Below are 14,653 nucleotides of genomic sequence, written 5' to 3' on the forward strand. Positions count from 1 at the left end.
AGTCAGTTTAAACATTTCCGGTACTATACTCTGTACCGGAAAACTCAGTTTTAACATTTCCGGTACATTACTCTGTACCGGAAATCTTGTTTCAAGTATTCCGGTAGTTACCGGAAAACTGCCACTTACCGGAAATCTGTTTTACGGCTGGGTTTGTGACAAAATGGTGAAAAAAATATTTACATTTCCGGTATAATAGTCATTTACAAAATGGTGAAAAAAATTGAGGGTAGTTTTGTCATTTTTGAATTTTTTTGGGGGTACAAGGCAAAGTGTGGGGGTACAAGGGAAATTTTTCGATGTGTTTGGGTTTCTGTGGAGTACAAATGATGCATAAGCCCAACCCACAGTATTCATAAACCAATGAAATTATTAACATTTGTAATGTACTCCATCCGAAAATCTGTCCAAAAAAAAAAATCTCCATCCAAAATGAATTACAAGTAAAATTAAATTACACATTTAAATAAATATTCAATACATTAGAATTCATATAAAAAATAAATCGGGTCGTCGGTTGTCTAAATTATCTTTTATAACTAATAAATCGAGTCGTCGGAAATGAAAAAAAAGATGTTAAGTTAAATGAAAGATATTTTAGATGTATTATCTTTTTATCATTAAATAGGTTTGAAAAAAAAAACATTAAGTAGAGTAAAAGTTATTGATACTTTACATATAGTGGCAGCAACCACCCTTAACATTGGACAAATCGGTTATAGTCAATCATGATTATAGAAGTCAATAAAATGATTTTTAATTAAATATAACTTAAGCATGTTAACTCTCTTATTTCTCTTTGCCATGAAGCATACGTAGAAGATTTTGATTTGATCATGAGAATGTAGAGACGGAATAAACTTTATCTCTTAAATTTGTGTTATCGTAATTAGTTAATTTAACTTCTAAAACTGACTACCTTAATGTGTAGACGAAGAATACTCCAAAATAATTTATGTCAAGTTAATTTATATCATTTGGTTTCTCTATAAATGAACAAATTTTTAACGTTAAAAAAATAAGTCTTTTAATTTTTGAATTTTCTGCTCCTTAAATCTCATCATCTAATGTAAATGGGTGCTTCATGCAAGAAATTATATAATAATGATACAAAGTATCGCACTAGATGCTTCCCAAAACATGTGTAGACACTTTGTAGCAATATTGCATTCAAAAATTGTAAAATCGATATTCTTTTTTAATTCGCGGATCAACCTGGTTGAATGTAAACTAATGCAGGCACTTAGGGCCTGTTTGATTTTCTTTTCAAAACATTAAAAATTAAAAAACTTGTTTGAAATATTAATTTTAGAAACTACTTTTAATTTTCTATTTTAAAAACTAAAAAATAGAAAGAGCTTTAAATAGTTTTCCTTTTTAATTCTCCATTTTTTTAAAATTGAAAACATACGGAGAACGGATAATTTTCATTAATGGCGTAATGGTAATATTTTACAATTTATTTTATAAAAAAATAGCAATGGAGCCGCAAATTTGAACAGGACATGAACAAATTATCTCATTTGCACTTGTTTAAACCTTTATCGTGATGGCAGTTTACTGGTAGTTTGTTTACCAAGAAAAATATTATAGTAATTAAAACAAAAAGGAGAATGCATATGTATTTAAATTCAACCATCTTTATATTTCTAAATATATAAATATATTATTAGATGGAGGAAGGTGTATTCACATGATGAATGCTCACATTTAAGTTGATCTAAATAAAATTATAAATAGAACCAAAAATTGTATAAAATTAAATATTATTATACGTGTTTGGATCTTCTTTTACGAAATATGTTTGGATCAGATTAAATTTTAGATTTATTTTTTAAAATCAAATAAAATTGTATAAATAAAGGTTTTAATATATTTTTGTTTTATTAGTATGAGGTATTACTTTAATGTAACTCTAATGGTAAAAAAGACAACTACTTGTAAATATCATTAAAGGGAGACAAATATAAATTCATCTGTAAGTGTTCAATGATCTTGAGGTATTTCCTACCTTGAACTGGAGCACAATTCTCTCACCCTAAATTTTATTTCATTCAAGTATTAACATTTTTGTTTTTCTTCATAAGTTTGGTTCACCGAATATATTCCTATTTGAATTTTAAGAGTTTAGTCTCTTATGCTAAATCTAACAGTGATCGATAAAAAATTGCTACCAATTTACATATGATTGCTATTAGAAGAATATATGATAAAATTTGCTAGTTGTCTCTTATAATTTTTCTACATTTATTTTCTTTTAAAAAGTTATTAGACATTTGTATTGTAATTGTTTTTTTCTTTTTTTCTTTTTGGGGGAAAGAGCCCCATACCAATACACATACATTAGATATTTATATACCAAATGGATTACAACTCGTTAATATTTGCAGACGGGACAACATAATCTATTTAATGTGTAGATTTATGTAGATCATGCTAAACGAGGCAAATTAACTCTATATTAATCTCTACTAACAAGTATTTGAAAAATCAATAAAAGATCTAATAAGTACTTAGAAGACGAATTAAAAACTCGTGTAAAAGATTAAATATATAAAATCCAATAAGTATATGAAAAACTAACTTAATTGTTAAAAATGTTAAATAACACTTAATAAGTTATTCTAAGACCAATAAAGGACTAACTTAATACATCAAAATTTATTTATATATAAGGTCAACTAGAGAACTTTAAAGACTAACAAAATACTGATTTAACACTTTTTGTATTTTCATAAGTTTTATGATATTATAAATTAATTTAATTTTCATCCAACGAAATGAGATAGTTATTTTAATTTTAATAGTTTGTTATATTACACATTTCCTTTTTTACTCAATAGTTACTTTTGACTTTATATATATATATATATATATATATAAGTTTCACAATTGTTTTTGGTTAATTACAAAATAAATTACATTTTTTTATTCTTCATCCGTTAAAGTTCATATTTTGTTTTAAATTACAACAAAATTCGCAATTTTGATAGATGTAGTTTAAGGTCCATATTGCATACTAAAATAAATACATAAGTCCGCTATACCAAAATAAAACAATAAAAAAAGTTAATATCATTTTCTTTACCGAGATTGCCGCGAAAAATCTATCACGAGTTCCCTTCTCTCATCTCAACTGTCCTTTTATTTAACTATGAAATTGATGGCCGTAACCACTGCATAAGTACGATGGTTAACAACTTTGTTATTTTTTTTGAGGAACAACGTAGTTAGGAACCGGTTGGGTTTGGACCTTGTATAACATATGGGTTGTATGTTAATAATTCTTAGTTCGATTAGTTTGCTGAAAGATATTTTAAGCTGAAAGTACATTGGTGATAGAATGTGATTATGACTTGGCATGCTTGTAAGCTTGACACATGTTAAAAGTTGTTAAAATAATTAACTTAAAGTCTATTTGTTAGGTGAAATATGATAAAATATAAAATTGAATAAAAATATTATAAGATAGTGATAAATAATTAAATATTAAGTTTAATTGTAGTTTTAATGATTTTATTTTAATTATTTATAAAATTGATTCTCTTATTTTAAAAGTTAATAATTTTAGTCAATTCTTATAATTTTTTGACTAAAAAATTGTAACTTGATATGTTTTAAATAACGTGATATATAATACAATAATGTAAGATGATTAACATTCATAAAATTAAAATAAAACACCGTAAAAACTTAACTTTCAATTTTATAAATTTTTTGTATTTGTAATTTAATTAATGACATATGAATAATTAATATATCTAGCTGGTTCTATATCATAGATATTACATTATTTAAAATATGACAAATCGTTATTTTTTAATAAAAAATATGAAAGAGTGAGCAAAACTGACAATTTTTAAAATAAGGGGACCAATTTCGTGAATTGATACAAATAAATGAATCAAAATTGTAATTAAACCTAAATATAATCATATTATGTGCTTAATACGCATTTGATAATCAATAACATACCAACATCTTATTTTGTCAAATATTTGATATATATATATTTCCAAGAAAATTTAGTAATAATATGTTTTATACATATATAATTATTTAAATACAATCACCTCTCTCCAGTTTATTAATTTTTTTTTGTTACACTTATATTTCTACGTGTCATTTATCACTAGAATAACACTTTCATAAATGCAATTAGAAATATAATCATATATTTTAAATTATAAATATTATATGTATGATTATAGCTATGGAAATTAAATTAAAAATTTTAATTGTGTTATATAGTAAATCACGAGTAGAAGTAAGTGTGGTAAAGAAAAAGTTTGATGCAATTTTTTTAGTCAGTATAGAGAAAATATATGTGTTTTCAAAATTAGAGAGAGTACAAGTATCATTCAAAGAAAACTCACCAGGATGTCAATATAATTTCTGTTTTTATTTATATATTCTTACTTGTTGGTAAATATACTACATTATTTATTCTCATCACAATTTATATATACAACAAAAAGTTTATATCAATATTAAAAATTATATTGAAATTAAATATAAATTTTAGGGTTAAATAACTTTTTGATATCTATAAATATAACATTTTTTTTTTGTTTCTAGTCTTTCTAAAATTTTCATCAAAAATTATTCGTCAATAATTTTAATCCCTATTTTTAAATGAATTCATGTGTATTGTCTAAATTTTTATATGAATGTTTAAAATATTATAAGAATCTCTTCCACAAAAATTTAAAATTTTTAAACAAAAGATGAATTAATATAATTTTTTAAAAATACTTTAACTTTAAAACATTCATATTTAACTCATCTTTTGTTAAAAGAATCTAAATTTTATAGGCAATTTTTTTGTTATATTCTAAACATATTTGCAAAAAATCATTCAAAAATTCAAATAATACACATAGATTGACTTAAAAATAGAGATTAAAATTGATAGAAAATATTTAAGTGACAATTGTTCAAAGAAAAATTCTAAATAAGCTGAAAATGAAATAAAATATATTTATAAGAATAAAAATTTATTTAATTCTAAATTTTATAAAGGGAAAATATATATAATATTTCTAAAAAATGTTATTATTAATTTAAAAATATTCTCATGTAATAATTCGTTTTAAGCCTCAAGTACCGGCTTGATGAATCCCATTCGATTTTTTTTCCCTTTCCTTTATGAATCTGAAAGAATGCTAAGTGTGTATTATTTTAGAACAAGACATGTTCTCCACTAGGTAGGTGACCCAGTTGAACATAGTGGTGCGTAATCTTTTCTTGAAAGGAAACACACTACAAATCAAATATGGTGCAATCACGTTCTACAACCTGCACATGGAAAGACTCACCTACCTCCTTATATTAACCAATAGTTTTATAATTCATAACCAACAACGTGGAACCAATTATGTTGCTCTATCCAATCACCCACATATTATTTTTTCTCCCCAAATTCCATAATGCGTTATAAATAGCCATTGTATTGGTGCATTGGTACATCACCACTACTTTTAAGCATTTTTTCGCTACTACTTTCCCAAAACATTACAAAGAAACTAGTTTACTATGCTTTCTCATAGATCCATCTTTGTCACCTCTTTCCTTTTTGCGTTGATTGCCATTGCCTACGCAACTGATTATGCCTATGGGCCGACACCAAACATTGAGAAGCCGGAACCCAAAACTAATTTTGCGTATGGCCCATCACCAAATATTGAGAAATCTAAACCCGAAGTAGATTACAATTCACACCTCACAAAACCAGATTATAAACTTACCAAACCCAAATTAAATTATCGATATGATTCAACTCCAAAGGTTAAGAAACCCAATCCCGAAACATATTATCCCACAAAACCAAATTATGAAATTAACAAACCCAAAACGGATTATGGATATGATTCGGCTCCGAAGATTGAGAAATCCAAACCCGAAGCAGATTATAAACTAAACTCTGAAATTCCAAAATCCAAAACAGATTATAGGTATGGTCCAGTACAAAATATTGAAAAGCCCAAGTCAGAAGCAGTTTATGAACCAAACCCCACAAAACCAAACTACGAAGTTCCAAAACCCAAAACAGATTATGGGTATAGTCCATTACCAAAAATAGAGAAACCCAAGTCAGAAGCAGTTTATGAACAAAACCCCACAAAACCAAACTATGAAGTTCCTAAACCCCAAACAAATTATGGATCTGATACAGTACCAAAATTTGAGAAACCCAAGTCAGAAGCAGTTTATGAACCAAACCCCACAAAACCAAACTATAAAGTTCCAAAACCCAAAACAGATTATGGGTATGGTCCAATACCAAAAATTGAAAAACCCAAGTCAGAAACAGTTTATGAATCAAACCCCACAAAACCAAACTATGAAGTTCCAAAACCCCAAACAAATTATGGATCTGATACAATACCAAAAATTGAGAAACCCAAATCAGAAGCAGTTTATGAACCAAACCCCACAAAACCAAACTACGAAGTTCCAAAATCCAAAACATATTATGGGTATGGTCCAATACCAAAAATTGAGAAACCCAAGACACAAGCAGTTTATGAACCAAACCCCACAAAACCAAACTATGAAGTTCCAAAACCCAAAACAGATTATGGGTATGGTCCAGTACCAAAAATTGAGAAACCAAAGTCAGAAGCAGTTTATGAACTAACTCCCACAAAACCAAATTATGAAGTTCCAAAATCCAAAACGGACTATGAATATAGTCCAACACCAAAAATTGAGAAATCCAAATCAGAAACAGTTTATGAACAAAACCCCACAAAACCATTATATGAAGTTCCCAAACCCACAACAAATTATGGGTATGGTCCAACACCAAAGATTGGTAAATCCAAATCCGAAGTAGTTTACAAACCAAACCCCACAAAATTATACAATGAAATTCCTAAGATCATTGGTATTCAAGGAGAAATTTTGTGTAAATCTGGTTCCAATTATTATCCAATTAAAGGTAATTTTTTTTATTGTTCTAATATAAAGGAAAATAAAGGCTAACATGCACTTTTGAACTCGTAAGTTTTAAAATATGATGATTTTTTGGTTCATTTAATTTTAAAATTGCTATTTTAGTCCTTTAACTTTAATCTCTTTTGCAAATGATTGACCCCCTTGATTTTGACTTTGTCAATTCTCACATAATTTTTTTTTTCTTTTTATGATTACAGAGACTTATTTTAAAAAAAATAACCAACTTAATTTTTTTAAAAATAAAATTCCCTGCTCATTTTTTTTTTTAAAATTGCCAACTCTTTTTTTATAATTATTGTTAGCTCATTTTTTTATTTTAATTTTTTCTTTAAAAAGTTAGTAGCTCTGCTTATTAATTAAAATGACTACAAGATATAATTATTGATTCATTGTACACCTTTATTTTTTTCCTCAAAGAATCGCAATAATTTAAAAAAAAAAGGTAAAAATTCACTTTTAACCATACTATTTTATTTTGTGTTTATGTTCAGATCTAACAATTTTTTTGAAAATAATTTTAAAAATGAGTAAGGAATTTTTTTAAAAAAATTTGTTGCTAATTTTTTTTTAAAAGAAATTCACGCAATCATTAAAAAGTAAATAAATAAGGCCACATTGGTATTGATCGAATTAAAATTAAGTGACCATTCATTTGCAGAAGAGTTAAAGTTAATGGGCTAATATTATAATTTTGAAACTATATGGGCCAAATTGTAGATTTTAAAACTCGAAATCCCAAAGTGTATTTTAGTCAAAAATAAATTAATAAAACAACTAGCTATATTTTTTTCAACATTTCTTATGGTTTATACACAGCTAGGCCCATACAGGTCAGAAATTGAAACCAAGTAATCTACCAAAATGTTATTTAAAAATCAATATATAAAAACAAGATTTGAAAACTTTTTAAATGATTTAGGCAAATCATACACTTGGTTATTGAAATATAATATTTAGCTAATATATATTTTAGGTGCCATTTTATAGTATTTATTTATTATTAATTATTATTCATGTGTGATGGGTGCAGGGGCTGTGGCAAGAGTTACATGTGGATGTGTGAATGAACTTGGATATGAGACAGGTCCTATATCAGCATTAAGTGATGTAACAGATAGTAAAGGTTATTTCTATACTTCATTGTCACTTGAGGAGCAAGGATCTGAATTGAAGATTAATGAATGCAAAGCATATTTGGAGAGTTCTCCATTAGATACATGTAAAGTTCCAAGCGATGTGAATAATGGGATTAGTGGTGCTCCTCTTTCTTCTTATCGTCTCATTCAAAACAACAAGATTAGATTGTACTCTGTGCCAGCTTTCTTCTACACCACGCAACCTAAACAAGCCCCTAACGGTTATTGAAAACAGCTTCTATAAGACATTCATTGGTTTGCCAAAGAAATAATTGAGATCGAATGTGGATGTTTACAAAGTTGATGAATGATGGTTTATTTTGTTAATTTGTGTTTTTTTTTTTTAATGTTTTGTTAAGTGTTGGATTTCATAATTCGTTGGTTGGAGGACTTGATCATGGTATGAAGCTTCCTTCCCTTAAGAGATTTTTGTCAAGTTTTAATTCGTTAATTTGTTTGGTTATTGCTTATTGATATACAAAGAAAAACAAGGTTATGAACCAAACTTTATTTATTTCTTCATATTTGAGTGTATATATACAATTTCCCCCCTTATATATAATAAATTTAGTGCAAGGGATGTTGACTCAATTTAAAGTAACGAATACTTTACAATTTACTGATCATTGATCATTTATAAAGAGATTTACATTTATATTTGCTTATCTATAATAACATTAATAGGAATCAAACCTACAACATACAAATCTAATGATAAATTTGTTGATAATTAATATGATTTTACAAGTTTACTCTTTAAGAGAGAAAATAAGTTGATATTTTCATTATAATATTTATTATAGATAACGAAAAGAAGATACAATATATTTGAGGGTATATTGGTAAATAAAAGATATTATATTATCTAGTAATTTGATCATTTCACGCATATTAAAAAAAATGTATAAATGAAAGAGAATAAATATTACTTTTATCAATTATCTTTGTTAGATATTAATACATTTTTAATATCATAAACGCATAAATGAATATATTGCATAAGAAATGATGTAAATAATATTAATTAAATCATACAATTGGATACAAGTACATTGAAAATAAAAAAGGAAATTTACTTTGGAACAATTTTTTATTGTAAATGAGTCAATTAATATTGCAAGACATTTTAAGACAAAAAAAAAATATTGTGAGATATTGAGAATAATTAATGCAGTTGAAAATTTAAAAGAATCTTATTAAAATTGACAAGTAAAAAACATAAAAGAGTCCAATATTTAGGGACAATGGGAATAATATTATGTTTATCTCTAACTATTACTACATTTGTTCTTAAATATAAGATTCTATTGATCAAATAACGAAAACAAAGAAAACGAATAATAATATTAAATTGTTGACGATTAACATTGTTTATACAATTATATTTTTCAATTGAGAAAATTAGTTAATATTTTTATTGTAATATTTATTATTTGTTGAAATAAATTTAAATTAATGTAATTAAAAATTAAAAAATGATCTTGTAAATAGAACAAAAAAATTTCTAAAAACGATTTTATATTTAGAGACGAAGTTTATGAATTTTAGAGACTTAAAACCTTTAACTAATTAACTAACTAACGTTAAGTACCAATAGTCGGAAATCCAAATCATCTGCTTTAACTTTAGAGTTGAATCTTTACATTTGAATCAACCCATCTTAACTAGCCTATTTTGTCGGCACTAGTTTATCCATACATTATCATCCTCACGCAAGAGGAAGATAGTGAACAACAACAAAGAGACGGTACAATAGATAGAGAAGAAAATTGATTATCTTTCTATATAATTCTAATAGATAAATATTAATTAATTTAAAATAGAATAAACATGTAAAATTTTAAAATTTAGCGATGTTAAATTAAAATATAATCAAATATACTCTCATAAATGATATATCATTAGGCTATTGATATTTAATTTAACAGTATAAAAAATCTTAATTTTTAATTGTATCCTATAAATACCGCCTAAAATATATGGTGAGTTTGGGCCAAACTTGTTTAGCCTATCTTTTTAGGGAACAAAGTGTATTATTTAAAAATAATAAAAAAGATCTATCTGACTTTAGTCTAATGACCACGCGTTTCTCATATCGTTCTCTTAGACCCAACGTGCTACATGCGGTAACTATGTGATTTGGCTAAAACCCAAACACACCTCGTTATTTTTTGGTTGTGTAATTTAGAAACACAATCCTGCGGGAGCAAAATTGAATGAAAGGTAGCTAGGACAAGGTTCATACTTCATACAATGCATGTAACTAATTAATTCATTAATATATATTGAAACAGATATGATTGCTTTCTAAATAGAAGCAATGTGTTAGACTAAAAGAGAAGAATAAAACAATACAGCTTAATTACAATAAAGAAATGAAAAGAAAACAAAAAACAAAAATATACTTTCTCCAAGATTCTATAATTCGTTCAGCTAGTGTACCTTTATATTTTATTGCATGATTGAAAATACGTGTCGTGTAGTAGCGATGCAATCCAATAATTGTTTCGGACATGCAATTGAAGTATTTATCGTGCATCCATGTCATATCCTACTTCCTATAATTAATTATTTATTATTGTGGGGCGTACGTAACGTACATAATAATGTGCATTGTTGAAGAAATTGGCTCTATATAAACTAGCCGTTTCTTTAATTTGTGAAGTCAAGCGTGAGATATGAGAATGGCTTTAACAAATATCCACTTTCTGGCTTTCACGCTTCTCGTCACATCCCTGTTGCTGATGGTACCAGGTGGTTTTGCTTATTCAAGAGATGATGACTATGGCACCAAAAAACAAGATGCGACCAATAAATCAAACTTTCAAGAAAAATTTATTTCCAACAATATTGCCATTCAAGGCCTTGTTTATTGCAAATCTGGCTCTAAACTCATCCCACTTGAAGGTAATATTTTCTTTTATCTCATTATATATATATGCTTTTAATATTTTAGAACACAAAAAGAACTAATCATGTTCTAATTAAAGGTATACATATCCTTAAAAGTGTACAGACTATGTATTATATCTATTTTTATAGAATATTATTACTACCAATGTCTTTAATTATAGTAGTATGTTGTTGTACTTTTTAAGTTTATTTTTTAGGAGAGGAAATAAATTTATCTTCCACATCATAATATATATTGCTTTTTTTTTTTAAAAGTTTGTTACATAAAAAAATATAAAATAATTAAAGATATTTGGTAAAAATAATAATTAATAGACTTAAAAATTTGAAATGGTTTTTATAAAAAAAAAAACAAAAATATTTCACAAATAGAGTCGTTTAATTGATTACGGACATAGTAGTATAGTTCGTCTGGTCCCTATTATAAGAAGAAAAAAAACATTTTGAATTTTAGTCCCTATTATAATAAAAAATTAATAAATTTTGATTAATTTCATTTGATATTACTATTCATAATAGTCTTCATTTATTTTATAAATATTTAATACATTGGAAACACGAGAGTTGAACATTTGACATTAAAAGAGACAACTTAATAAATTTAACGTATATTTTATATGAAATTTAAAATAAATTGTACTTAACTATTTTTTATTTTTTTAGTATACAAAAAATAGTATATTTTGACTATAATAGTAATATAAAGAATTAGAGTGTAATGTAACATAGCCAATTAACCTACAAAATTATTGGATGTGTACCTTGTTTTGATGTTGATATATATAGGTGCTGTTACAAGAATAACATGCGAAGCAGCTGATGAATTTGGATTTGAAACAAGAGCATTCTCTTTCTTAAGTGATGCAACCAATGAGAAAGGCTATTTCCTTGCAACATTGTCTCCATCTGAGGTTACAGAAAAACGTGTGCTGAATGAGTGCAAAGCTTTCCTTGATGCCTCTCCTTTGAACAACTGCAATTATCCCACAGATTTTAACAAAGGGATCAGTGGTGCTGAGCTTCATTCTTATCGCTTCCTCCATGATAATAACATTAATTTGTATACCGTGGGACCTTTCCTTTTCACCTCACCACCAAAATCAATCTCTAATGGGTATTAATTAATTACATCATGATTGAAATCTACGGCTAGAGAGTCCTTTCGTGTTTTTTTACGTGCTTGATGGAGTTGCAATTCCCTTATATTAGGAGATCCTAATTTCATACACTCATAATCTCGTGGACCGTTTAACAAAGATTGTGGACCCGTTCAATAGAGATCAAATAAATAAATAAACTATATTGTAATTTTTATTTTACAACTAAAATTAACGAGGTTGAATTTTAGAGTGTTTGATCTCAATCAATCAACTACCCATATCTTGAAGGCATAAATGCAGTAATCCTTCATGGAAGAAAAACTGATCTTTTCTAACTTTAATTATACTAACACCACTTATTCAAACTAACATACTAAATTTTGGTTCACTTGTTTGAATCAAGATCATGTTTATAATCTTATTATTGAAGTATATTGAAATATATAATTTAAAAAATTATGATCGAAATTCAATATATTTTATAGGTAAGACGATATATATGAATTATATTATATTCAAACATAAAAATTAATAAGAGATATGTTTGAAAAAAATTAATAATAAATATACTTAATAAATTAAAAGTGTGCTTATATTTAGAGACAATTTTGTTTAATCAATACTTATAATTAAAAACAATAGTAGTACTAATTAATTATCCATCACACGAGTTATATGTTTTGTTGGTGATACACACACAATTATCTATAAAAAGTTATAGTTTTTTCTACTGTATGACTTATTGATTCTATTAAAATATTAGTTTATAGTAAATTTTTGTTAGTCTTATTGCTTGTAAAATAATTAATTCTCCGTATAACATATTTTCCTCTAAAATTTATTATTGTTATATATATATATATATATAATATGGTCCTCAATTAAAATATAATTGGAGATAAAATTTATTTAGAGAGTTAGTTTTCAGTTAATTAGTTGCAACTACTTACTCCGAAATTATAAACAAATTGTATATAAGCCAAAACAAGTTAGGATGGTAAAGAGAGAATAGAGAGAAAATAGAAGACATGCTGCAGATTGTAGAAAGTGCACCACACAAGTGCAAAAACATTGTAATTATTTTTCATTTCATTATTAGTGATAATTTGAAGTCGGATCCAATCACCTATACATAAGAGTTCATCTCTAAACTGAGTTAACAATTGTGTGTTTACATTTTAATATAAAAACTTTAATTATGTTAGTCAAAAAACAAATAACGTTCTCCGTTTTATATGATTAATCTTCGTTCTATTTTCAATTGTTATGTATTTTCTTTACATAAACTAAAAATATTATTGGTTAATCATCGTTTTTAACAACAACAATATATATATATATATATATATATATATTATTCTTTTATTGTTTACATTTGCAATATTGGATTATATTTATCAATTCATTTTTAATTTATTTCTCTATTAGTAGTGTTTTAATTAAAAAAAAAACTCAATTAATATGAACCCAAAAAAATAGAAAATCCAATTTCAAAAAGAAATAATCGATAATTAAAAACTATTAGAAATACAATTCTTTTTAAGAACCTTCCTTAGATGAGATTCGCAACTTGGACTAGGTTCTTTTAAGGATAAAATTAAGAAATCAATTATATAATACTTTTGAGATTCATGAATGCAATATATCAATTTTTTTAATTGAATAAATTGCCCTTAACCGTTTACAAATAAATTTTTCTAATTTTCGTTAGGTTAAACATGGATGAGTGATAAAGAGATTATAGGTTCGATATTTATTCCGAAAAAAATACTAATAATATTAGTTATTAATATGCACTGTTGCAAATTAAATTAATAAAGAAATGTGTCTAATTATTATTATATAGTTCTACATATTTTTAGTATTGTTTAGACCATTATGTATTATATAAGTTACTTTAAATTAGATTTCACTTGAAAATTATATATAGCGAATAAAGACAGAAATGATTTCTAATCAATAGAAATAAATATACTTTTTGTGGTAGGATTATAGTTATTAAACCTTATGTTCCACGAAGTTGGGTTTATACATAGTTCGTATAGGTTGATACCTTAAAATATTAGTTATATATTATCAACGTTTATAAATTATTAGATGTCTTACAATTGTCTAGTGGTAGAACGTAATATTTTTATACATGATCATTTTACCTTGAAGAGTATTTACGAGATTATCTATTCTCGGCAAAATATGAAAATCTCTTTTGATCCCATTTTTGATAATTTCTAGAGTTGGAATGACTCTAATTACTATAGAAATTTTCTTTAGAAGCTAGCTAACAATAAACTGCTTACCAATGATGAAATACATTATAGAGGAATTTCTACAAATAATCTTTACACGCGCTATTGTGAATATCCAGAAACCATTATGCATATATATGTTAAAAGATTGTGATAAAATTAAAGGTTTTTAGAATGTTGTCATTATAATTGGCTAGTTTGGACTTTATCCAACAATGATATTGGTCAAGTTCAATCTCAATGAATTACTTTCTTTGGTGTGAATGTGTACAAATTTGGAAGGATAATAATATATATA

The 14,653-nt window shown here is 26.0% G+C and overlaps 2 protein-coding genes across 2 annotated transcripts; both read left to right on the plus strand.

The window, feature by feature from the left end:
- Window positions 1-5,463: 5,463 nt before the first annotated feature.
- On the plus strand, window positions 5,464-8,618 carry LOC101495536 (uncharacterized). Its single transcript, XM_004495990.4, has 2 exons — window positions 5,464-6,943; window positions 7,991-8,618. The coding sequence occupies exons 1-2, from the start codon at window positions 5,536-5,538 to the stop codon at window positions 8,323-8,325; spliced, it is 1,743 nt and encodes a 580-aa protein (XP_004496047.1). The 5' UTR covers window positions 5,464-5,535; the 3' UTR covers window positions 8,326-8,618.
- Window positions 8,619-10,745: 2,127 nt separating this feature from the next.
- On the plus strand, window positions 10,746-12,372 carry LOC101514014 (protein SEED AND ROOT HAIR PROTECTIVE PROTEIN-like). Its single transcript, XM_004495879.4, has 2 exons — window positions 10,746-11,003; window positions 11,796-12,372. The coding sequence occupies exons 1-2, from the start codon at window positions 10,775-10,777 to the stop codon at window positions 12,128-12,130; spliced, it is 564 nt and encodes a 187-aa protein (XP_004495936.2). The 5' UTR covers window positions 10,746-10,774; the 3' UTR covers window positions 12,131-12,372.
- Window positions 12,373-14,653: the final 2,281 nt, after the last annotated feature.

This window comes from Cicer arietinum, chromosome 4 (assembly GCF_000331145.2).
Source record: "Cicer arietinum cultivar CDC Frontier isolate Library 1 chromosome 4, Cicar.CDCFrontier_v2.0, whole genome shotgun sequence".
Lineage (NCBI taxonomy): Eukaryota > Viridiplantae > Streptophyta > Magnoliopsida > Fabales > Fabaceae > Cicer > Cicer arietinum.

Coding starts and splice junctions, on each gene's coding strand:
- LOC101495536 (XM_004495990.4), top strand. CDS start 5,536: ATGCTTTCTCATAGATCCATCTTTGTCACCTCTTTCCTTTTTGCGTTG. Junction 6,944..7,990: donor CAATTATTATCCAATTAAAG/GTAATTTTTTTT, acceptor TGATGGGTGCAG/GGGCTGTGGCAAGAGTTACA.
- LOC101514014 (XM_004495879.4), top strand. CDS start 10,775: ATGAGAATGGCTTTAACAAATATCCACTTTCTGGCTTTCACGCTTCTC. Junction 11,004..11,795: donor TAAACTCATCCCACTTGAAG/GTAATATTTTCT, acceptor TGATATATATAG/GTGCTGTTACAAGAATAACA.